General features: G+C 39.7%; 1 protein-coding gene across 1 annotated transcript in view; it reads right to left on the bottom strand.

The window, feature by feature from the left end:
* Positions 1-27,387, bottom strand: part of FUZ (fuzzy planar cell polarity protein) — an 86,133-nt gene that overhangs the window by 50,987 nt on the left and 7,759 nt on the right. Inside the window, exons 2-6 of the mRNA XM_063437016.1 lie at positions 19,806-19,927; positions 10,770-10,854; positions 9,293-9,361; positions 8,949-9,053; positions 3,510-3,707 (exon numbers count right to left, since the gene is read on the bottom strand). Coding sequence (XP_063293086.1) covers positions 3,510-3,707; positions 8,949-9,053; positions 9,293-9,361; positions 10,770-10,854; positions 19,806-19,927 — 579 coding nt within the window. The remainder of the gene's footprint in view (positions 1-3,509; positions 3,708-8,948; positions 9,054-9,292; positions 9,362-10,769; positions 10,855-19,805; positions 19,928-27,387) is intronic.

Genomic DNA, 27,387 nt, shown 5'->3' with positions numbered 1-27,387 from the left:
AAAAAAAAAACCATTAAAAAAAAAAAAAAAAAACACAAAACGCTACTGGAGATGAAATTAAATAAGAATAAGAATGAATGGATAAAGGACTATAATCAACCTGCATTATTCTGATGAAGTGGAGCAATATTATAAACATGCAAGGTGTGACGAAAATGGCAGTAAAGTGAGAACGGTGTAACTCCCCCTCGACGGAGGACAGTTGGGACGCAGGGATTCTGCCTTGTGGGTTAATCATGGAATGCACACCGTAATTAGTTACGGCCCTAGGGATGTTTTTATAACATATGCAATATTTTTATTCAGCATTGCTTGTTTACAATATCCTGTTTTTCCATAACATTGTATATTGTCATTTCAATGGCTGATTGTAGAATAGACCTATTTAAATCCATTTTTATTATTTTAATCTATTATGTTCCATCTTCCCATAAAAATCATCGGCTGTCAAATTGGGACCCATGCCAGATAGTTATGTGGGATGTGGTGCAAATCTGCTAATTTCTTACACGAATATCTCTTATAATATCAGGTTTCAAGTTTAAAATCATTCTCTACCCTATATGCATACATTAAAGCAGGTCTAAATATTTTCACTTATTCGTTCCCAAATTACAAATGGAGCATGAGCCAGGGCTAGCTGGTATTGGTTTACATTAACACTTTTAATATCCACCCCTTCTATAAGAGAAGTAGCACTAAGGATGGAGTCGATCTGACAACAAGAACAGGTGGCATCCCGCTTACAGGGTAAACTGACATGTCATCAAAAAACATGGTGCACTTGGACAACCATTAGGGACACTCTGGCCATCTCTCTGGCATACTTCCCACAAAGCATAGCAGAATAGACGTCTGTGAAGTAACCTGCTAACAGAAATGACAGCGTGTTCCACTCTGTACCTATTGCTTGCGGCTGATCTGTGACCAATTGTCAAAGAATTCCCTGCCAGTTTAGTATACGTTGACAAGAATCACCTCCCACCCGGTCTTCTCCTTTCTCCCCTCATACACACACTAGCCATGAATCAGGATTCCGGGATGATTATTCCTTAATTCTTATATCTCCTTCTAACTGTTCTCTCTCTCTCTCTCTCTCATTTTAGTTTCTTATTATTACGAAATTGTTCCATATACTTTAGCTGCAGTACAGGACAAACCGGGTTATATGTAAACAATTACATAGAATGTCTAAAAGCATACAATGTTAGATTCCAGATTAACATGCGCATTCCTTTAATGTATGCCGATCGTACCATTTATGTCTACTCATTGTTGGTATTACTGGATAACTAATTACTGTGTTAACTGTTGACACGTAACCATGTGGCATTTGTTGCTGTCTTTTCTTGCGTGTTAAAAATCAATAAAGAGCTATACACTGAAAAATAAAAAATTAAATATTCATATCCCAAGACATAGATAATTAACAAAAGGGCAATTTAGCAATTATTTAGGATTATAGCCCATCAATAGAGAGCCTGAGTAATTAAAGTCAATCTCTTATTTGCATATGAGGCATTATACATAAAGAAACTAGTAACAATGCAATAATGACATTTGAAAAAAAAACAAAAAACAGTAATATCTGTGTAAATTCCGCTGCCAGAAACTTCAAAATACCAAAAAGTCAGACGAAAATTAATGTGATCATTGGAAAAACCCCTGGGGCAATGTTATTGTAATTGTAACCTTTTAAGGAGTGAGAGAGAGAGAGTGTGTGTGTGAGTGAGTGCGTGCGTGCGTATATAAACAGGTGAGTGAATTACAGGAAATTCAATTCAGAGTTATCAATATTGTTATCAGTGTGTGTGGTAAATGTCAAGGGGCAAGATTGTCAGTAGAATGAACAGAGGGAATGGGAACCAAAAAAAAGGAGTGCAAGACAGGAAAGAGGCAGCTTTGGTAGGACAAAGAAATTTCACACCACCTGCAATTAGTGTGTGACAAACTGTTTACTGTCACTGCCTATTGTAACTGAAGGAAGTCAGCAGATTTGTCCTACCATCTGTTGACGTGTTTCTGAGCCCGATATAAACTGGTTCTAGCGGCAAGGACTGGTATTTGTATTCGTGAGTGCTTGTAGAAGGAATACAAAAATGACAATGCAATGCAGAGTGGGAACCACTAAAGAGAAACTGGCAGACATTACTATTAGTGGAATAGATCAAATGGGCTTGATGTCCGGATACAGCAAAAAAAATAAAAAATAAAATAATAATAATAATTAAATAAATAAAATAACACCAGCTCATATACCAAGAAGGTCATAAGCTCATTATCTGGCTTAGGTCATCAAAGTCAGTGTTACTGTCAGGCGGACTACAGCAAGAATGTAGATGAACTGGTAAAATCAATGCTTTGAGTCTGTGGGATTATCATAAAGTACATCAGGGTCTTATGTTGCACCATTTCTGCTGAGTGGCAGTAAACCACAAGCAATGATTCAAGTAAGACTGGTTTTGCTGAATTTGATGTACAAAATAGATTTAAAAAACAAAACAAAAATAAAAAGCATATGAAGGAAATATAATCATGGCAGATTTCTGTGTCATTACCTATGACTTTAGTACACTTTTAAAGATAACGTCCCACTAAGACCAAGACAATGACTATTCGACTATATCGAGTGTAATGAAAATCAGTTATATCTGTGGTAGAAGAAATAAGATCAAGTGCCTAGAAGGAAAGGAAGGACAAGTTAAGTTACCATAATATCAATGGAACCCCTGCTGGCAGGAGCCCATAAATCTGTCTGCAACAAAAAAATGCAATTTATATTAAACCATAAAATAACAAAAAGTGTGTTCAAGGAGCGTGCATGCGTGTAAAAATAAGTGAGTGCCTGTGTATGTGATGATTGTGGCATTATATGATTTGGTTTTATAATTTGATTAGCTGGAGTGAATATGTTTGAATTTGAATATATATGTGTGAATGGCCAAAGTGTGTCAAAGTGTTTATGGGTTTGCAAGTAAGGATGAATGAAAGATTGTTAGATTGCTGAAGAGTACACTGAATGTATAACTTAATAATTATTGGTAGTTTATATCATTGAGAAAGCACCAGGAAGGGTACGAAACAGATCCAGGGCTTGATCTATATTTTTCCGGGTAGTCTTCTTGGGTAGTCTTCTCCCCTGTCCAGCAGTCGCAGGTAGTACGGCTATTTGACATTGTTATTTTTTTTATTTTTCTCTTTTCTGTGAACACAATGTTACTTCATTGTATAACATTATTTTGTGTTGTATGTAATGCCTGTACTACCGTTAACATACATGAGGGCTGCTGGGCCAGTGTGATGCCCTGTATTTTGATATATATATATATATATTTTTTTTTTTTCTTTTTTTTTTTTTTTAATAAATATGCAAATTTTTCATCTTAACCCTTTCCTTGTGGATCATCTATGTGTGTGGAACACTGTGTTAATATTGTGAAGTAATGAAACCTACAATGCTGTATTGCTAGCCATACCAAGTACTATGGTTTTTATGAACCATTTCTTACCGTAGGGCTACCTTGAGGAAGATAAACAGGATAATCTCGTGATGAATGAGGAGGCAAGGAAGCCACCAACCAGCACAGCAGCATCACCTCTTGTGCAGCCAACCTCCACCACTTCTCTGTCGCTGCCACCACTTTCCCCCCAGCCATGAGACACCCAAAGTTACTTTCCGCTGCTTGGGTGAAGCTGTCTAAACATTCCTGCAATGAAAGGGATGGTTTTAATAAAAAAAAAACTAAATAAATAAAAGTATTTATAATAATGTACTGAGTGGACATTCAAATTCGTCTTCCAAGCCAACAATGGGCGACAGCTTCTATAATATTGTACCACACTTCCCAAAGCTAATTGTAACCTAGCTTCAGTTGGTGGTTGGAAGCTGGACATGATGATCTAAAGCAGCAGAAAGGCACGTAACCCAATTACACAACAAAGATATGTTACCAAAGTCACCGGTAGGATTAGGAACAATAAGATATCTATTGTGATGGTGATGCAGCATTATGGGGAAAACCTCTTTCCTTTGAGTCTTCACCATCACAAAAGACTCAAATGGCTTAAGGAACCTTGTAAGCAATGTCCTCTAGTGAAAGATAATTCAAACAGGGTTATTTACTAAAGGGAGAATTCTAAATAAATGTAAAATGTAAGACTAGAGTAGCCAGATGGAAAGCATAGGTGACTTAGAGAATTTCTACAATTCGGCTATGTTGGCCTTAAAGGAACATTACAGTATTAGGAATACAAAACTTTATTCCAAACACTATGTTGTCCCTCTGTTTCTGTGATGACGGCAGTAATGAGGGGAGAGAAGTTTAAGTAAGTATCTTAGAGTCTACCTTCCACCTCTTCTATTCCCAGCAGGCATCATGGTATTAGAAGATACGTCAACTGGTGGTTTTCTAGCCACCATGTTCGAAGACTCTTTTAAAATTGACAGTGCTGCTTTCAGTCACACCCTCTTTTTGTTTAATTGCTATGCTGGGAGCTATGCACACCAGAACTAACCAGTTCACACAAACACATACTGCATAGTAAGCAATTAGGAGTTTATCTAACGTCAAAGGTCAGCCACACACCGTTTTCATCACTAAAAATGAGGCAATTGTAATCAAAATCTTTAACAATAACCTGATTTACAATGGTTCAAAAGGCAATTAAACCGTGCTTAGGATTGCAGGTATGAATTTGAATTTTCAGGCTATGTAAAATGATAAAGCTGATATCAGCATTCAAACAGATAGTATTGCAGATAACAAACCTGAATCAAGAACATATACTATTTACAAGGTTACAAATGGTAGAAAAGAAACAAGTGCATTCTAATAAATCAACTACTTCACCACTGTCTGTCTGCCATTATGGTAAGGTTCCCATACTGCATTATATTTATTTAAAGAACTCAATGGGAGACTCAGGGATGGGCTGAGACATTCCAGACATACTTTTTAACAATTTCTAATGAAAGCATTTTCTATATACAATGTACATCCAAATGTCAAACTAAAGTCTCCTTATTATCTCATAAACTCAGGATCCTAAGCTCCACTGTCATGTTATATCACGGCTCTCTCTTCTCTTATTCACCTTTATTGAGTCACATTGTATTTGTCTTCCTGTGCTTTCTTTTAGTATTTTTTGTCAATAGATTTGAAGCATTCAATAGAACCAGGCACACTGCACTCCATTGGCTTACCAGGTGCACCGGATCTGAGGTAGGTCAAACCTTACTCTGTAGTTTTAGAAAGTAGGCCATGGTCCAGGCACCCAAGATGTAACCAAAAATGCATGTTTTTCAGAACAGTGCACAATGCAATGACCCTAAAGGAGATTTTTTTCAAGCTTGAAAAAGACACATTGAGGGGCGAAAAGTTATTTGTACACTGTTCCAATAAACCTGCCTTTTTGGTTACACTTGAGCGCATCGACTATTGTCTAATTTCTAAAACAAAATATTTGCAACATCTTACTCTCTCTCAGTGGCTCGCTTTCCTTAGACACACACAAAAAAAAAAAAGTTAGGATAAGGCTAATTCTGGACCATTAAGGGGCCATCATAAATTTACAGATGTATGTGTTATCACTGCACCTTTAACCATCCACTTAGTTAACGCACTTCGTATTCATCTTGCTGAAGGTTTGTTATGCGTGGGCACCACATGAGCTGATGCACAGATGCTTCTGTACGTGCAATAGATCTGCAGGACAGGTCAGCGTTGCTGCCTTATTTGGTTTGAAAGTACAACTGGCACATTTGCAAAGGCAGATGATGTTTTCAGTATCTTCTTTAGCACAGTCTGCCTTAAGGGATTCTGAAGTCATGCAGCTACTTTTCCAGTTTCACTGCTGTAACTGTACAAGTCTAGTTTCTAGTCCCTTTACAGGATTTTTTCAGGCTGGTTCTCATACAGATTCCCTTTCAAACCTGATTCTAGAGGTATTTGGGAGATTATGTTACAAGTCACATACAAAGCAAAAAGGAAAGAAGATAATACAATAATCTTACTCCTTAACGGGGGTTAACCCCTAGTGCAACGAAATGCACTACAAAACTAAACAACAAGGAAGAGAGACAGGAGAAGAGACAGGATAAATGGTAAAGTGTCCTGCAGAGTGGTAATTCCCTCGTTGTAGGACGGGGTGGCTGTAGATAAGTAGGGCACGGGGGAATCACTTAAGAGAAAAGTAAAACTTAACTTTTAATAGAAATACGTAAAAAGAGATAAACAGACATGGGTATGTGCAAAAAGTCAGGTTTGTAAATTGCTGGGTCTGATAATGGAAGTTCAAGGCTGATACAGTTGCACTACCTGTAACAAAATAAAGAACTACAGCAAAAGCGACAGCTACTTTATAAGCTTGTGTCAATATGTAGCGAAATTGCAGTGCCTGGGCTATACACGGAGTAGCAGAGTCCCAGTAAGCTGCACGACAGCTACTTTAAAGCTAGTGTGTATATATTTATATAACGAAATTGCAGTGTCTGGACTCTAAACGGAGCAACAGAGTCCCAGTGAACTGCAGATAATAGAAAATCTCAAAAGTGAAACGGTCCTCTATTCAGAACTGTTGATGAGTAGCGTCTAAAGGATGGTAGAGGTATTAGAGCAGGCGGGAATATCGTCAGTATAGATGACTAGGAAATACAGACTGTCAAAGTTGAAACTTTGCTATTAACTTGCTAATATAACCAAATAGCTAGGGGTAGTCGAGGGTTAACTAAATATCGCTAGAAAGCCTCCTATGCTGGCAAGTCCTTTGAGGGCACCCCCTTAGCCAAAAGCTTACAGTCTCCAGTGGTAATAGAAACTGAAAGTAAACAAGCCACCCGCCGAGCCTGCTACAAAGAATAAAGATACTGTAGAAAGATGCTACAAAAGCCCAAGTTGGCTAAGCTGCTTCTAATGCTGCAGCGTAGCGGGCGAGCCAATGCCGATAGATAGCTCAAGATCGTATGACAGTGAAGGAGTTACTCTTAATACAGTGACTTATTGATAGCGCCAGTAATGTTCCCCTGACGCGCGTTTCACCTCACCTGGTTCATCAGAGGCTTTCTTGCGATATTTAGTTAACCCGCCGGCGCAATGTTTTTTTCCAGGAGGGGGGTCCACGATGTTGATACACTATGTCAAAGGGTTCCACGGGAAAAATTAATTGGGAACCCCTGGTTTAGATTATAACATTCGATGTTGAGCTGATTTAACCCCTTAAGGACACATGACATGTCTGACATGTCATGATTCCCTTTTATTCCAGAAGTTTGGTCCTTAAGAGGTTAAAGATAGGCTCTGTGACGAACTACCCTTCGCCACTGGCTTTTGGAGGGACCCGATTGCCAGCGTCCTGCCCTGTGACTATTGCCCATATTAAAAAGTGACTTCCATGGGAAAATTTGCCCCTTTTTCCTGTCCTATTGTTTCTCCAGCAGGGCGTTGTCCCAGGGACACTGCCAGACCAGTTTAAACTGGCTGCTTTATCCCTCCTCAATCTCCCATCAGCCCTTGCTATTTTCTGACCCCAGCCTTATTTGTACTGTAGTGCACTTTTAACATTGAAAATAGATCGGCCGCACAGCCCAAATCTGTGGAACTATTTTGGGCATGAAAGCTACCCCTGCTCTGATCTGGGTGATTTTTGGATATGTTGTTCACTCAGATCAGGGCTATCCAGGGGTGTATAATGTGGGGATATGTGGTGTTTTGGGGTGTTTTCTGTGTTTTGTGAAAAATGTGTGTTGACTGCCTGTGGGTAATTGAGTTAGTGCATTGTGTTTGTTTATTGTATCACAGGCAGAGGGGAGGGTTTGTGTACATTATCTGGGAGTGTTTAACTGTACAAGACTGTTTTGATTGGCTTTGTGACTTTGTGTCCTGTGCTCCACAAGGTCCACTTGGGTGGTAACCTTGTGGGAAAACTTGTATAAAAGAGACAATAAAACCTCAGTTCTGCTTTTCTGCTTAACCCTCAATAGGTAGCCTTGTCTCGTTATTTTAGGGAACTGCTATATTCACACTGGGGATTGCTATACTGTGTATGCTCCCTTGAGTTTCTAATGGTTTAGGCCAGTCTAATGCTCTCTCAATAACCTGAGCAGCCTTGTTGAGATAGGCTATTGAGAACTCTTGCATTAAAAATGGTTTAACACTGAATGGAAAATGGCACCAGGGGACTCTACACACTGTAGTCAACTCAATGAGACAAAGCAGTTACAGTGCCTACAGCTTTCCTTTAGAGAGGTTATGTCACCTTCTGGGGTCTTCACATATTTTTGCAAACACCCGATAAAGACCTCGCTGCTTGCCGAGTGGTGGCCTGGAGGTTCAGAGGAATGTAAGTTTTACTTAATTGAAGCTGTTCCTCATGGCACCGCAATCAGCACATGGTGGGCTCTTCAGTTCCTGGTTCTTCACCTGGCAAGAGCCCACATCACTGTTGTACTTGCAAATGTGTACAACACTGATGTCTATTAAGGATGCCACTAGACTGTGGGAGATTCAATAGACAATGTATTTTTTTTCTTGCTGGGGGAAATTACATAATTTGACAACTTGCCTTTTGTCAAGTTTTGTCAGGTGTAAGAAAACACATATGTAAAAGTAGTCCCTACTTTGTCTTATGTATTTTTGGAAAAAGAGAAGAATGGAATAAGAGACAGGAAGAAAAGAGGAATTAATTGAGGAAAGGGAAGTATGCCATAAAAAAGCTGCTTTAATGACTTGCTTTTCATGCGTATCTGACTGTATTACTTGTAGAGGTCAACGTTGTATGTTGAATTTGTATAGCTTTACTTAATACTTACTAAACAAAGCTTATACAGAAATGTACTACTTTTCTTAGATATACCTGTAGATATCTTACCGGTTTTATCTCTATTGCAATAATTGTTTTGCTAGAACTGAATCTTGACCTTTATGTGTACATTCACATATTGTTGCACTAACCTGCAGTATGGCCAAATCATTAGTGATAACACAATCAACACTCTGCGTTAGGTCTCCCATATTCTCATTTTCCATTAAGAAACTGTCGATCAGCTTGTAGCAAGACTGTGGAGACAACAGATCTACGGTAAGTGCATGAATAACAGTCCACATACTAAAACTCACTATATAACACTGAATAAAAAGATTCAGAGTTATGCTTGGTATTTGTGTCTTATTCTTAAGAATCTAAAATGTAAAACTAAATTGCTGATAATGTCCCTTTATATGATGGAGTTAGGAAAATAAAAAAGCTAAATATTACATTATTTGCCCCCTTTTCTAAAACATTATATAATTCTTACCCGAAGGTCTTTTTTTAACCGCTCTACATTTTTAATATTCGTTAGTTCCTCCAAACCAATCACTAGAACCTGCGGCAGGAAAATAATAAAAACAGACATTACATTCAGAGACACACATATAAGAGAACCCGCATGTTTCATCACACTCTACACGGAGTATAAAAACAATTCACACATGCAGCAAACTCGATTAGCCATTAACTGGCATTTCCCAAAATGTGAGCTCACATATTTGGATAGCTGATAAACATACAAACAATATTTGTAACAATGTGTGTGCTTACAGTCCAAGCTTTCCTGTCAACAGATAAAGATTGAGCAGAAAAGGCTTGGAGTATAGAGAGCCTGCTCTTCTGCCCTTAATGTCCACATCCATAAATGCCTGCCTCAAATAGGATAAAACAACTCTTTATTCCAGCTCTGGAAGGCCTGTCTCCTTGGCTGAGATCATCAGAATTGACAATCTCAGCCAATCCAAGGCTTTTCCATAGGAGGCTGGGCAGAAGGGCCGTGCCAAACACCATGCTGGCCAAGCAGCATCTCCACATAGACATGCATTGAATCAATGGAGCTCTATGGGGAAAGTTCAGGGTCTCCATGCGTTTTAATGCCACGAATGTTACAAAAGCTCCATATTTTGCATCTACGTTAGTTATACAGCATCTCAAGATTGAAAGATTGTATAATCTGGGATGACTCACAACTATTTAGCAATTTTTAATCTGATAAAGATATCTCCTTAACTTTGTTTGTCTGTCTGTCTGTCTGTCTATCATTCAGGGTAGCTTTATGTACTAGACTTGTGCAAAAATAGTTTCAGCCGGTTTGTCTGAATCAAATTCCGTTTAATTCACGCCTAAACTAATCCATTTGTACAGGATTTACTTGCGTAGTCTTATTCAATCAATACAATTCTGCAGGTAAATCCTGGACAAATCAATTCGTTCAAGTGTGGATTAAAAGGAATTTAATTTGGATAAACCAGCTGAAACAATTTTTTGCACAAATCTATTATGCATATCCAAAGCATTACTTGGGTGTTTTTCTCTATGGTCTTCATAATCATTGCACACCTCTGAGCAATTAGAGGTATGAAAACAAGTTGGACCAGGGCATGCTATAAACGCTCAATATGTTGCTAGGATTTACACGGATATGTCACCCAGCACCGTTTTCTAAAGGGCAGGATTGGGCAGCAATATGCCTCAAGATTTGCTTTGTATGGACTGGACTGCTTTGTTCCCATAAGCAGAGCTCCAGAGAAAAATTAGAGGTGATAAATAGGGGTCCCAAATTTGGACTGTTTACAACATAGTGAGAAATGAAGGCTTGCCATGTTTGGGGACAGCATCCTGTGTTTGAGCTGATCATGTAGGTGATGAGAATATTTTTATTTGTTTTGTAGGTAGCACAGTAACAGACAGACAGCAGACTACATATAAAATATATTTAAGGATTTTTGTAAAAATGAACTTACCATGGCCCCAAAAACATTTTCCAGTAGTTTATGTAACGACAAGTCACTCGCATTCTTTTCAGAAGACATTACAATTAATGTGATGCTAAAAAAAAAAAAAAAAAAAAACATGAAAGTAATGAGAAAGCATCACAACTTGTAACGGTTACTCCAACCCTTTCTAATGATCTATATATTTTTAAAAAATGCAAACATTAAAATAAAATATGCGGTAACTCACCTCAAATCCAGTGCCAGGTGAAGCTTATGGTGCTGCTCTGAACGCCTCCTTCTGATGTCACAGTGGTCGGAGACCCACTCAAAGGCTTCTCAAAGAGGAGCTTTTGACTGAACAGTTTAACAGACAGAGCGCATGGGAAAGGGAGTGGGGAGGGGGAGCGGGAGGGACAGAACTTAAACAAACAAAATAAAAAGGCGTAAGAAGGCGAGAAGTCTGCAGTGAGGTGTGGGGTGGTCAGTGGCACGGACAACAGATGCAAATCTTGCACAGAATTGACATTTGGCAGTCTGAAACAGAGCTCCAGACATGCACCAGGTGTGTAACTTGTCCACAGCACAAATATCTCAGTATGTACAGCATTTCAAGCAGGAACACTCTACGTACAGATTCCTTCTTCCATGACCACTTCTAAAAGCAGAATTTTACATTTTGTAATAAACCTAATCAAACAGATGCAACAACATTAGTTCAAACCGGGCTAACTACTTTGGCTATATCTAATCAGCTATGTGAATATGACACACAGCAGGACTAATGTTAAAATTAATATTACAGGATTTAAGCATAACAGCAGGTGTAACAGTGACGCATTGATAAAACGGCTTCTATATATTACGTTATGTTCCCAGTGTGAGTAGCAGAGATAATGCACAGGCTATATTATTATTATTAATATTACTGGTATTTATATAGCGCCAGCATATTAAAAGTCTCACGTGAATTTTGGGTTCACACAGTTTGTTCGAACGTTACTTCAGGGACGTACTCTTTATTTTCATGTATACTTTCGGCTGTGGGCATTATGCACACAAACTTGAAATGAATATTCATCTATTTATTATATGGCAGTAAATGAGTAAAATGATGTGAGTTTTGTTTTTTTAAAAGGGCTCACTATGGCACAGTCAGTAGTTCCCCATATAAACGAACGGGTGCTAATACTGGATACACAGCAAACAGCATAATACAATAAATTCCAGTGAAAGCAATAGTCAGGTGATTATTATAATTTTTTTATTTAAAACTTTATTCAGTTAGAAATAGCAGCACACCACAATTAGAGACAATAGTTAAATGTATTGCTCAAGACGCAATCATTATGCCATATGACCAAGGTGACGAGCATCAAAATGTAAGTTCAGCTAATATGTTTTGCTTTGTTAAATTGTGTTCAGTGTTCACACTCTGCATGGGGCATGCTTGGCACTCCCTGCCATGACCTACCAGTATACAGGTCTAGTCGGCGGCTCAGGACAATGCAGAGCACAGTCTGACAGACAAAAGAGTTACAGGTCTTCCTAGAGACCATTGTGGCTTACACAATGCAAAATACCTAACAGCATTACAGTGTTGCACAAATAGAATTCAACACTGTAATTATGCTATTTGAAATGCATAACCTGCCATTTTGTTAGTTCACCAGAATTTCAATGGCTAGTGAATTAACCCCTATAAGGATAAAAAGCAATGTACGTGGTGGTCTTACGCATTTGATCCGTAACCCCTTAAGGACACAGCTTCAGACGTTTGTCTTTCACTTAAGGACACAAGCAATTTTTGCATTTTTTTGCGGTTTGTGTTCACCCGCAATTTGCATCTTTCTCATTTATTGCACTAACACATATCATATACTGTTTTTTTTGTTTTTTTGTTTTTTGTTTTTAAATTCTTTATTTTGTTTGTGCAGAGGGAAAACATGCAATTTGCACTGCCACAATAGCTGGTGCAGATCGATTGGCATTCACATATGTTTACATGGCATTAGAGACATTGCACTTTTTTTTTATTTTTTTTTTAACCGAAAAAACAAACAGGTTTACATCGTATACTTCGTAATCACCTAGAATGAACAGTCGCTTTGCCCACCGATTGATAGCGTGGTTTAGGAAAAAGGTATGGGTGAAGGTTATGCTAAAACATCGCTTTATAGGCTTGGGTCGAGGACAGATGGCTTTGTGCCCTGCCTCCTCATGTTAGTGCCTAGTGCGTTGAAACAAGAAGAATAAAACACAAGTTTGATAGGAAACCAGGAGTTGGTGCTTAGGTAATATGGTACAGTTGCTCACAGTGTCCCAACAACAATTGTCAGCGTTCTGAGTGACATGTTAAAACAGTGTTAAGGTATGTAACATGCTTGAGACATAACATGGGTAAGTCTGGCTTGGATTAAATATGGGTGAACTGCTTGGGCATTGCTCAATTGCTGGGCTACCTGCTAAAGAAGGATACCGTACATTCTAAATAAGGTAACATGCTAAATAAGGCACGATTGTGCTTGCTTGTGTAGTTACTGCTCTACTGCCCGTTTGGTATATCGCATCTGCAGAGTTTATCAGAGATATATTAGGTATGCTTATCAGATTGTTTGACCAGAAAGAAAACTTTCCTATGGGTCGAGTATGTACAGGCCAGCCAGGTTCATGCATCTAACCATTAGGACATGTGTATATTTTAGCATTAACACGCTTAGGTACAGGATTAAGTGTACGGCATAGCCATAGGTGAGTGTGACTGTAAGGTGGCAGGGATGAGCACATAGGATGTGGGGATTCTGCACCTTATAGCTTTGCCCCATTTTTATAGTAAGTAAATTAACAAAGTTACAGTCTATGCTGACCTGCCAGGACTGCCATACAGGTGATGTGAATAGGTTGCTGCACATCAGGCTAGATATATATATATATAAATCGAGCTAGAACTCCTACTGTGGCTGCCCCCAAGTAAAAATGCTGCATAACAGGCAAAAACTATAGAAGTTAATGACATCGGAATGCCCTGTATCCAGACTACATAAAAGTATATCATATATTGGACATGCTAAACTAGCAGAGCCAGCGTGCCTATCAGAGCAATGCATAACTGAACATAGACAAACAAGAAATAAACCGCACGTTTGTTGTTTTTTGGCAGGAGCAAATAACAGGTGGGAGAAATTATATTAATATGTCTCATGGAGTTATTTATGAGAAGGGTAAAAACATAAGAGGCAATTAAGGGTAAAACCAGTCAGTTATCGCCTGGAGCTGTCGGACTGCCAGAAGTCAGCCGATGCCTGCGGTGTCTATCTGCTCGTGTTGGGTGTAAGAGTCCATCTTGTTCCGCGCTCCGGGTGTGCAGAGAATAGGAGCGGCAGTGGGGGTCACCGGATCGCCTGGTGAGTGTCTTGGAGTCCTGGCTGTTATTTGAGCTGTGCGGTGCTGTCGCTGGCTGTTGAGGATTCGATGTGGCAGTGTGGCGGTATATGCCAGTTTAGGCTTGACAGTCCGCCATCCTCTTGGTCTGTCTGGGTGGGCCTTGCCCCTTTTGAATCCACTTTGGGTCGCTGTGTTCTGATGAGGCTGTCTGCGGTGTTGTGCCTTGGGGGCCCCCTTAGTTGCGTGGGCTTGGTGTGGACTGTGTCTGGTCACAGCGGTGCTCCGTTTGGGCGCTGTTTGGGTGAGTGGCCATTTTGAGAGTGGGGTTGGGGTTTGTCCCCTTTGTCTTCACGTTTCAGTCTCCTCATCGTACCTCCTGGTGAGGGTTCCGCTTGCAGGGGCCGCAGCAGAGCCTCTAGCTTCTCCCAGATTGCCCCGAATATGCGGTTGTACCGGAGCTCTGTTTCTCTCTCGATCGTGTGCACGGTAGTGGAGCGTAGGCCGGTCGCCATTTTGTAGGCTCCGCCCGCGGCCTTTAGGTTTTGTGGTCCTGTCGCTTGGGCCTTGTGTGGCCGGTTGGTCTCATGAGGTAGGACCGGGATATCCCCCCAAAGGGGGGGGACGAGGGCTCCAAATCTGTTTTCCCTTAGTGCTCGGCGGCAGGAGAGCGGCCGCCCCTCCTGCGCCCGCCAGGCTAGTAGGCCTCACCGGTGTGTGTGTCGAGGGTTGGGTTGATCGTTGCTTGTAAGGTGTCAGTTTGTTAGTCCCGATTTCCCCCATCGCTTGGTGGTCCCAGTTTGGCTTGTGGGTGCCTTTTCAGTGTAATTATCTCCCTTTTTTGGGTGTTGGACACTGGACCTGGTAAGGGTTGCTGCTGCTGCTGCTCAGCTCTGCGGTTCGGCCCCCCATATACTGTTTTTTTAAAGGACAAAACAGGCTTTAATTTGATGTGACATATACATATATAAATTCTCATTTATGAAAAAAATTACAAAAATATAAGTAAAAAAAATGAAATTTTTGTTTTTCTCAGTTTTGCCAATAATAATGTTTACATAATTGGTACAGCTTAAGAAAAGTAATTCAAAATAAATTCATTTATTTGTCCTGATTTACAAAGTACATAATATATCTACGATGTTAGTATATTTTTGGCAGTTACAGGTCACAAACTACAAGGAGTAAAATAAAATTTCAATGTGGAACAATTTTAAAATATGGTATGTTTGTCTTGTAAGCATAATAGTCTTCACGGAAAACAAAATTGCCACACAAAAGTATATATTTATGTAAAGTAGACATCTCAGGCTATTTACCATTACCCTTTTTGACACTTTTTACATAGCCATTTAACCGCCAATCTCTGCTAAATATTATAGTAAAATTGTGTTTTTTCAGATTTTTAACATGCACACATATAACAAGGTTTTTTTAATGTGTATTTTGTAAACCTGATGTGGGCTATTCCTGTACAAAACTCCACATTGTGTTTAGCTACATCTTCTAAGTATAACAATACCCCCAATGTATGCCTTTGCCACTGTCTCGTGAAGATACAGTGTCATATACGAGACCTGGCTATTTCTGTTTCTACAGTTAGAATTCTCATAGATGGATTTGATGGGCCTTTATCTCATTTTGGGGCATTATAGCATTTTGACCATTTAAATAACCCCTGAAGGCTTAGACTGACCTAGACACTATTTTGTGAAGTTACAGAGTAATTTAACAGATCACACCATTTCAGCTTTTTAAGTGTGAATTTTCATAGATTATATTTTTGGCCTATGTCTCATTTTAGAGCATTGTAGCAGTTTTACTGTTCAAATTACCCCATGAAGGCCTACCATTTGTGAAAGTACACACTCCAGGGTATCTCATATGGTGCATATTGTGCCTTAACGCACCACCATTTTTTCACCAGTTTATGTCAATATTTGTCGTAAAATAATTTTTTGCATTTTTTTTTTACATACACATGGCATTTCTGATGAGTATTTTGTAAATCGTATGTGCGCCACTGTGATAAAATCCCCCAAATTATGCCCAGCAACATCTTTTGAATAAAACAATACTCCAATGTATGACCTAGACACTATTTTGTGAAGACGTGACCATTTCAGCTTTTTAAGCGTAAAAATGTTCATAAATGATATTGGTTGGTCCAAGTTCAATTTTGGAGCATTTTAGCAGGTTGCACGTTAAAGCTACCCCACAAAGGGCTATCATTTCTTATAAAAGACACCTCAGGGTATCTAAATTAGCATATTTTAAACCTTAGTGTGGGATAATTCTTTTAGGTCGTTCGTACCAAGTTTAGTGGTAATAAGCATTTTATCTGCTTTTTTGACACACACTTTGAGATTTTTCTGCATAATTTGCAATCCTTATGAGTGCTACGGCTGTATAACATTTAAAATGTTTCTCAGCTATGTCTTCTGAGTACATTTGCCAGGTATATGTGTATGTTGAAAAGGAAAATTTGAGACACAGCCATTACAGTTTTTTTTTTTTTCAAACTTTCAATTTTGATGCTGGGTCCACGTCCTATTTTTGAGCATTTTAGCAAGTTGCAAGCTCAAACTACCCTACAAAAGCCTACCATTTTTAAAGTAGATATCCCAGGGTCTTTATGGATGTTGAAAGGGAAAGTTTGAGACACACCAATTTCATATTTTTCAAAAGCGGATGTTGGACCTAAGTCTCATTTTAGCAGCTCATGATTGCAAATTACCTCTCAAACTCCACATCTATTTTAAAATATAAGCCGCTCATCAATTCAAATTATGAACAAGTGCATATGATTTGCTGTGAAAATGGGAATTTTTGGCATTAACTTATCAGGGTGTAATACCCAGTCATCTGAGTCACGGGCAACGCTAGGGGAATCGTGTATTTATGCTGCATTCGGGCAAAAATAAATTGGCACTTTCACCTACATCAAACTCTGCCTGTCACCTCTGAGTCTGCTGTCAGAATTGTGAAAGCCTCCTTGGCACTGAAGGTCCTAAGCATTTTAAACTTTTTTCCACAAGAACTAATGTTATAGACTATTTTTTTTTTTTATTTAAATTTGTTATAACCCCTAACTTAACTTAACACTAAACCCCCCAACTACCCACTAACTACCCCCATACACCCCCCTCCCCATGCCCCCTGCCAAATTAACTAAATCACCAAAATAAAAATTATAAAATAGTCAGTCAGCGTTTAGAACTTTGGAAGCCTCCTTGGCCTGAACTTCCTCAGCATATTTAACTTACAATAACTAAATATATAAACTATATACATATTGATACCCCCACATGGCTAAAATCACACCCTAAAATGGTCTACTTATTCGACCTGGGTGTGGAAAATTTTAAAAACAGTGGCCAATACATAGGCCCCCATATGCCGATTGTACTGTTTTCTGCAGACTGACACCCGTTTAATTTCCTCTCTGCCACGAGCTGCGACCTTGCGAGTGTGATCACCATGGATGGTGGTTAGGATGAACACCTCCTTTTTATTTTGGTACTTTAGTGCTAGCAGTTCATCCTGGCAGAGAGCTGCTGTCTCCCCCCTTTTTATTTTTTTTCTGCTAGAGCCTTTGGGTAACCTGTGCGACTCTCCCGGATAGTGCCACAGGCCACGGTCAAAGCAGTACAGCATTTTTAGAAGTGGGATACTATTGTAAAAATTATTGATATACAATACAAGTTGTTTATTAAAGGCATGGTTAGGTCCCAGACAATTTTCCCACTCATCCCTACTATATCTGGGCAACGTGGGGGATCAAGGTGGCTATCCCTTCCTTCATATACACAGAAGGTGTACACATAGCCACTGCCACTTTCACACAATTTATAAGATTTGATCCCATATCAGGATCTTTTGGATGGAATGAACTGTTTAAACCCCAGTCTTCCCTTATTCTTCATAACAGATTCGTCAATAGAATGTTTTTGGGGGGTATAACTAGTGGCACATTTTTTATTAAAGTGGGCAAATAGAGGGCATATTTTATATAGAAGATCATACTGCGGATTACCGTTTGGGGGCAGTTCGTATTATCACTAAAGTGCATAAATCACAGTTTGTCTTCATATCTGGGAAAAAAATGGGGTATTGCAAATGAGGTTTTTAGAACAGTACATTCTAATGGTGGGCTTTTTAATTATCCCCATTAGCATTGTCAGTGCCCAGAATTGTTTCAATTCTGGCACAGTGATGGAGTACCATCGCTCTTTCCTGGCGATTAGAGACTTTTGTGTGCAGATACAGCTCAGTGTACAGATTAGTCTGGGTGACTTCCTTTCCCAAAATATCATCAACCAAGAACAGCTGCATACAATCCAGCGCACTATAGCCAGACAGGTCAGTCTGTATGCCAAGATTGGAAGTGAACTCTGGGATGTCTGGTGAAAAATTATTAGGGGGTACCCAGTCATCTGCACCATGTTCAGCGGGGATCAGGGGAATCAGCGATTTTCTATTTTTTTTCTGATGGTCCTGCAGTATCTGGCACATAGTCCCTGTCCCCTGCATCACTCTCTGAGGCAGTGTCTGTCGCCTCTGAGTAGGCTGTTAACAGGGCATAAGCCTCCTCTGCGCTATACTTCCTAAACATTGTGTACTAATAGACTTTAACTATAACTAAAAAAAATTTTTTTTTACTTTTCATTCTAACTAGCTTATCACTAAATTCCCAAATTCCCACTAAATTCCACATACCCCAGCTAACTAAATCACAAATGTAAAATTGATAAAAAATAAAATATCACAATTTAAGCCCTTAAGGTTACTAAAAAAAAATCCAATTTAACCCCTGAGGGTAAAAAATAAATAAAAATAAAATAGAACACTGTAAGGTACTGTGATCTGTAGTTTGAAAATCCAACAGAGGTGGAGGGCGGCGGTTCTCATGTCCAAGCAGGATTGTGACCACTGTGACTGGTTGTCACAGCGATCACATGGGCTGGGACATCGCGATTTGCTAGTCTGACACTGACTCTGAGGCACCCAGCAACATCATTAACCCCGCAATCACCGTCACCGCGGCGATCTTGGGTTAATTTTAGCATATGACGGACCAAGTCCGTCATGCATCCTTAAGAGCTTACCCAGCATGACGGACTGGGTCCGTCATGCGTCCTTAAGGGGTTAAAGATATGATACAAAAAAAAAGTGGATCAATCCTCATTTTCCTATAGAGCATCGCAATTATGGAACAACCTCGAGGACACAGTCAAATCTTCATTAATTCTAAAATCCTTTAAGAGATCTAAGGCAACATACCTAAATACAGAATGCACCTGACATGGTTGACTATATTTATTACCGGTTATGTGTTAAGTTTATATATGTTGTGATAATTTTATTTTTTTATTATATTGTACCCTACTGTAACAATGCAGTATTTGTGGGTCCAGGCCATACTTGAAAATTATAGAAATCTCATAAATAAATTATGAGAGCTGAACTTTAAATGCTCGACATGTGGAAATCCAATGCTGGCATAGTGTGTTTAGGGGTTAAGTGTGTGAGGCCAGCAAATTTGATTGGTCCGATGGGGTTAAATCTTTGTTTGTTAAATCTTAAAATGTTCTTGAAACTCCTCTGCAAATGATGCAAATTACATCAATAATAGCGTAAGTGAAGCATTCCACCTAACCGGAATTACCGTGATCATTCACTCACCTGTCATGAAAGGCTCTCCACACCACTTTAGTGTTCTCTGTACAAGTTGAGGTCAGGAGAACATTCTGATTATTGGCAAACATGTGGACGCCATTCAATGATCCAATAACGGAAAAAGTAAGCTGGAAAATACGGAACGGAAAAAAGAAATCACCATGGATCACTTTGCACTGTGTATTCTGTCAGTTTTAACAGGTGAGGAGAATGAATGAACGCTGAAAGATTTTACCCAGTACTTCAGGCAAAAGTAGATGCGGTTCAGTGGTAAAAAAAAAAAAAATCAATCAAAATAGAAAAGTGACATCAAAATGAACTGTTAACATTCCCATGACTTCAGTAATCAATTTTGCCTTAAAAGAACACTCCAAGCATCACAACCAGCATTGTGTGCTAAAGTAGTTATGGTGCTTGGAGTGTTCCTTTCTTATCAAGAAAGCTCACAATTACCACACTCTATGTCAGTTCTTAACCCCTAGGTCAGGATACAAAATATGCCCTCCCCAAATCACTATTTTAACCCCTTAAGGACCAAACTTCTGGAATAAAAGGGAATCATGACATGTCACACACATCATGTGTCCTTAAGGCGTTAAAGGGTCCCTCATAGTTGGAACAAGCGCATCATATTTATCTGACCCCAGGCATATGCCCACAATCAGCTGGTAACAATAGCTTTTTCAGTGCCCTGAAGATCCATATCCTTAATTTTGCTGTATATTGCATTAAATGTGTAGGATGAGTCAGTAACTAAGGTCATTTAAACTCATACACTCTAAGCTCGCTGTGGTGGTTATAATGCGATGAGTCTCATTGCACCATCCATTGTTTTTCTGTCAAACTGACGGAGTGATTTGACAAAAAAAGCTCTCGCCCTAGCACCCATAGCAGGCGTCCCCTCTGTAGCTACAATCATAATAAGGAATTTGCACGTTAGCATTATCAGTGCAAATCAATTAAATCATTGATTGCACTGACAGCAGGTTAGCTCTCAGACTAAATATTGCACTTGATAAAAGTTATGTATTACTCGAATCAGTTCAGTCTACATTCATCTAATTCCCAATTACCTTTGTCAGGTTGCAAACTGTGGACATTCTCACTATGCATTTTGAATAGAGCTGCTCGACTTGCTAGATTTTAGGTTAACAGGTTCATATTCTTTTGAAAAAGTATCAAGAGTTAATACTGCGTATGAATGCTGAGTGCAAAGGTGAAAGAGACAGATACACACGCACACACCATAAGGATGTATATTCAAAGAAGACAAACTAAAGACAGGGATATTCAATAAAGTACGAGTTCGTAGCAATTCAAAGAGAATTTCAAATTCAAAGCAAAATTAACCAAACTGCAAACTGACAACATTACTCACTTAGAGAATTTTACTACTAGAGATAAATTGGCCAGACAATTAAAATTCAACTGGAAAATCTGAAGGAAAAAAAAAAAAAAGGAGAGAGGCATACAACAAAAAAAAACAAAAAAAAAAACGTGGGCCATTCAGAACGTTTCTCGTTTTTTGCTGGTACATTTGTTAAAGCAAAATTAGCCAAACTGACAAAATAATGAACTTAGAGAGTGTTACTAGTACTTTTTAACTGCACTGACTTGAAAATCCCATTAAAATCCCAGGGATAAGAGAATAAATACATTTATAGTCACAACGAAAAACCTGGAAAGATTGTCAAAGCTCCCTGTTTTTCTGGAGAATTAAATTATAAATTGTTAAGTTTTTAGTACTATTTTGACTTGAAAATAGAAAATTCCCTTTGATTTCTTTACATATCAAACTTTTGTCACCCTGTCACCCTAAATAACAAGAATTGTCTCCCAGCAGAAATTCATTCAGATTGGCGTGGTAAAATGCACCCCCATCTAGATGTCGCCTGGGATCAAGGGATCCCACCTGATGAGGTTTTAATTCAACACGGACCATAGAATATAAGAGGGATGTTGAGCATGAATTAAATGGCACACCTGAGCAACTACAATAAAAATTGCACACTGAAACAGTGACACCTGCTGGTTAATGTATGGAAAGACACACAGGGGAAAAATGCAATGTCAAAAAAATAAAATATAAATCTGCAATATTTAAGATTCGCCATATTTTCCTGACCACAAATGACTTTTCATGCTGATGGACAGCATAGAAGCAGATGGGAGCAGTGGCCAGTGGTCCTAAGAGGTCAAACTGTTCTCGGCATGGTCTTAGTGTCCTCAGCACAAGGGCATCTAACGATTAACTCACACTGTGCTGAATGGGGATAGTTCCATGGATAATTCCAAAATCAGGATCGGACTCTGAAATTGGGAATGTCCCACCAAATGCATGACTATTGGGAGGCCTGAAGTGAAAATCTTCATGTGACAGGGCAACATACATGTGAATATCCAGATTTTGGGGTCTGTGACCAGCTTGAAAACACACACGCAAAGACATTACACTGTTACGTGGTGGAGTTTTACAGTGTTTCTAATAGAAAAATGCATCAAAGTTGTATTTATAAAAAAAACTGCAATGACTATGGAAATCAAAAGAATATGAAATTTTTATTGCTTACTGTACAGTTTCTGTGGTGGAAGCTCGGTAGAAATTAAATTTAGTAGGCCGAGATTTCCACGTGGCATATGTGTATGTTGGTGTATCAGTTAGTCAGTTACACGTAGCTAAGATACAATCAACAGTGTACTGAGCAAGTGCAGGAATGCAGGAACTGAAAACACTTCCCCTCCTCCATTCTTCTGGGTGAGCCATGTGGTCTAACAGGTAAGGGAAGTTAGGCTTTGTTCAGCTGATTGGGTAAAGAGTATATGTGGGTAGAGTTAACTATAGGAGGAGCTATATGTCTATATCATGCATTTACACAGTCAGTTCTGGGCTCAGACTGTTTGTTGTGGTGACGCTAGTCCATCTGAGCCCCGGTCGGTGAATCGAATAAAGAATCTCTTCCTTCCTGAAGAAACCTGTGTCCACTTCTCTGTGCTTGGCTTCCGTCAGTTTCTCCGGTATCATTTGGTGCATTGGCCGGGAAGCTCATCGTTCAACAGTAGCTAAGAAGCAGAGGTGTGAGACGGTCTATCTTTGCCCACGCTCCCTACGGCTGCACCCCTGAACTTCTGCGTGGACCTCCTTTCGTCTCGGTGCCACTGGTTTGTTGTCCAGGAGATCATCAGCCTCTACGTCGTAAGTGCTGGGGTGCCCCCGTCGATGAGTGTGAACCCAGGTTCAGGAACGAGGAGGTAAGACGACTACTGTTTTAGACGGTGGACCCACTAGAGGTATTGGATACCGATTGTGCGGTAGGCCCATAAGGGGTTATTTGTGTATGGAATCTGCCCCCTCCAGTGGAGGGAAGGAGCGAAGGCGCACCGCTCGTAATTAAACGCCCTGTAGTCAGCCCGTTTAATTTTGGTTTGGAGTCAGGCTGGGTTCTGTGTAAATAGCCCAAGCCGGACACCGGTGTCTTGTCCAGACTAGCTTTCTAGGATGTATATTACGTTCGCTAGGTCGGAGGGACCGGGAGACTAAGCGGCGTCTGTGTAAATTCGGTCCGCTAGATCTCAACCTATCTTGGCTAAGTGGGAAGGCGTGTAAATTTGGAACCCACTAGACTTTTGATAGAGTATATAGACTAAGAGGGTGCTGTTGTAAATTCCGCCCTCTAGTTCTCTATATGTGGTGCTTGGGCAGCGTGGCTAACCAAAACGGATGTAAATTGTTTTAGGTAGTCCATCGAGGTACTGGCCAATAGATTAGTTGGGAATTGTAAATGTGTTAAAGATTGTAGTAGAGTGTATATCTTGCTAGATAGCGTGAGCTCTGCCGTCTAGTGAGAGTGTGAATAGTATGTAACTGTATCATAGCACACGGTACCATAACCATGTATTATAATTACTGATACTGTAAATAACTACTAATAACTGTCGTTTATGTTGTATGTTTAACACCATAACCACTACTAACTGAACTGTGACTTTAAATTGTACTCTAACCAATGCTAACCGTACTATAACTACTGTTTGTAAAGACGATGTTACTAGGGTGTGTTATAGACGGGTAATTTAAATATTGAGAATTATAACGTGGGTGACTATATAGTTTCGCTAAAGGGCACAGTATTAGTTATTTAGTGACTGGTGTAACAGCTGTGTGTGTACGGGAATTCCCTGTATGTTTTGTTGTATGAGTTTGACCTAGTAACTGTGCCACATGGTGCTGTTGCCAAGGAAACGAGTGTGACTGTTGGAGGTGTGTTTGTTGTGTTTCTTTGAAATAGACGCTCCGTTGCTAAGTATGGGTGCGCCGGATTCAAAGATTGTTAATCCCTTAGAATGTATGCTAAATAACTTTAAAAAGGGATATAATGTGTGTGATTTTGGGGTTAAATTGGCTCCAAATCACCGGACTACCTTATGTAGTAGAGAGTGGCCTCTGTGGTAATCTGTCTTGATTTAAATCTAGTGCAGCGTGTACATGTGGCTGTATCTATTATGCTTGAATTCTATGACCAGTTTCCATATTTTGAATGTTAAACAGTTTGTGTTACTAGATGGTTACCAAAACTGGTTTGTCCATCCCCAATGGAATCTGACCCATCTGACCATCCCTCAACTAAATTCTTTAGCAAGAACTGGTGCAGCTGGTATGTCCACCTGTGCTCTATTGTCCCTGGCTCTCAGATGCCTGTCCCCTTGCTTTAAGCCCTCCTATTTCTGTGCCTACCTACCCCCCCCCCCAACTGGTTCTTTGTACCCTGAGGCCCTTTTTGGTGGAAGGGTATTTTAGTGTTATTTTTATTATTGTTCAGTTTTATTATTAGCAGTCAAAATTGTGAGGAGAATTCTTAATAACAGTAACTGAGTCCACTGAATCAGATAATTCTCAGCAATTACACAATACCCTAACCATTGACTATACCATAACCACTGACAATACCATAACCACTGAGAACACCATAACCACTGACAATACCATAACCACTGAAAACACCATAACCACTGACATAACACTATAATTACTGAGCCTTGTGTGCCTTTAGTAAACAGTAAATTAGTTTTGAAATACAACTGGATGAAATGGTCAATGGTATAGGACGCTGGAATACACTTTTACCATTTTTGGTTACTGGTCAGGCTCCTCCTAGCCCTGTCCGAAACATTTTGTTAACCGAGTTACTGACCAGTAAAATTAATTTATCCATTTCCACCTACCTCACCACTCCCCGACCGGAACCTATGACTAAACAACCCTATCTAAGTCCCACCCTAACCTGACAAATGACCGGTGCCCTCCAACTTTGACATTTACAAATGCCATTGCAGCTTACCCCGGTCCACCACACATTGATATTAATGGTCAATTACAGTTGGCAGACCCTGTATTTGTTTATGTCCCTTTCACCATGACTGATCTGTTTAATTGGAAGACCCATAATTCCTTTACAAAAGCCGACGAGTCACCTAGTGCTTTCTATGAGAGATTGCTGGAGTCATATAGATTATATACTCCTTTTAATTCAGAGGCCATTAGAACTCTCGAATGAACAACTCAGCATTTGTCAGCCAGACCCAAGGTGATATCAAAAGAAAATTGCTAAAGCTAAAGGGATTTGTAGGAATGTCCATATCACAGTTAATGGAAATTGCAAGTCAGGTGTATATGAACAGGGAGATTGAAACAAAGCAGGAGGAAGAACGTAAAATGAGGATGAAGGCAGATATGCTAGCTGTAGCTATCATAAGTGTAGATAGACAGGGAAGGGAGGTGAATAGAGGACTTGAGAATAGGCTGAGTAAGGGAGAAAGTAGGAATCACTGTGCGTATTGTAGAGAGGAAGGATATTGGAAAAGTGACTGCCCACAGAGGGAATATAAAGCAAGTTATAGATAAGACAAGAGAGAAGGTTACGAGATGGTTACAGAGGTGGCTATAGAGAAAGTCTTGGAGGGAATGACAGTAGTAACAGAGGAGGTGTTCAGGGAAGTAGATACTATTCCCCTACCCAGAGATTAAGGGATAGAGAAGATAGAGATTTTGCCGGTCTGGCTGACACTGTCATGGAAGACTATTCATACCGACTGGGCTCCATCCACCTTTAGCCGAGTGCAGCCTATGGTCGATGTATCAATAGAGGGAAAGAGGAGCTCTTTCATGATTGACACTGGTGCTGAGTACTCTGTGGTAACTAACCTAGTTGCTCCTCCTTCAGGAAGACTATAACTATGATAGGAGCTACTGGGAAAAGCGCTGCTAGACCAATTCTCAGGAGTCATACTTGTATTCTAGGAGGCCATTTTGTTAAGCACCAGTTCCTATATATGCTGGAGTGTCCAGTTCAGCTTCTAGGACGAGATCTATTATCAAAGCTTCAAGCCCAGATAACTTTTAAACCCAACGGATCAACGTCTCTGAAGTTTAATAGATCACCAGGCATAATATCAGTATCGGTGCAAAGGGAAGAAGAATGGCACTTCTACTCTATAATAACAAATACAGACCCTAAGAGTGATGAATCCTTATTTGACATTTCAAGAATATGGACAGAGATTAATCCTCCAGGACTTGCTCGCAATATTCCACCAATACACATTGAATTAAAGCTTGGAGCGTATCCTGTTAGCCTTAGTTAGTACCATATATTATAGAGGGCTAAGAAAAATATACAAACCTATGTGGATAAGTGTGTAAAGTATGACATCCTAAAATTCTGTACCTCCCCTTGGAACACTCCATTATTACCTGTTCAGAAGCCGGGATCGGATGAGTATCATCCTGTACAAGATCTAAAAGCAGTTAATAATGCAGTAGTCAATATACACCCAGTGGTACCCATCCCCTATAATCTGCTTGCTTTAATACCAGGTGAGGCAACCTACTATACCTTCCTAGACCTCAAAGATGCTTTCTTTTGTTTCTGGGGTACTGCTGAAAAATTATGTATGGGCATCCACCTTCCATACTTAGTAATTTAGGAGGAGATTTAGGTCAGTTTGATGATGGAATTACTCGGCTGTAGGTGGCTGAGTTGAGTAAAACTATGATGAAGGTACAGAAATAGGTGCAAGATAGGTTACCTGTGAATATTTATCCACCTGTTCATTGTTACCATCCAGGGGATCAAGTGTGGATAAAAGAATGGAACACTGTTCCATTAGGTTCCAAGTGGAGAGGTCCCTATGTTGTTCTTTTATCTACCCCAACAGTTGTAAAGGTTGTAGAAGTGACTCTGTGGATTCATCACTCTAGGGTAAAAAACAGTGGCATATTCCTGACAAGCTACCATAGATCCAGAGAATCCTTGCAAGATCCGGTTGAAGCGTGTGACCCAGTTGGATTAAAAGTGTTTTTTGCGAAGAGAAAAAACACCAAGGGAACATCAACAAAGATCTACAAGTAGGTGTTTTGACGGCCACAATAAAGCCTGACCACCTACCAACGTTAAGCCAGAGGAAAAACCTCTGTGAAGAAAAGTGAGGATCAGGAAAGACTCCATTCCCTGCAGCCCTCACCTCCTGGAAGCTGAGGTGCCATCGCACGGTTGAAGAGTCAGGACAAAGATGTCAGGAGTGATGTGTTTGA

Source organism: Pelobates fuscus, chromosome 11 (genome assembly GCF_036172605.1).
Source record: "Pelobates fuscus isolate aPelFus1 chromosome 11, aPelFus1.pri, whole genome shotgun sequence".
In the NCBI taxonomy this organism is placed as follows: Eukaryota; Metazoa; Chordata; class Amphibia; order Anura; family Pelobatidae; genus Pelobates; species Pelobates fuscus.
Note: the sequence above shows the minus strand (reverse complement) of the source record. Positions and strands in the feature narration are given on the sequence as shown.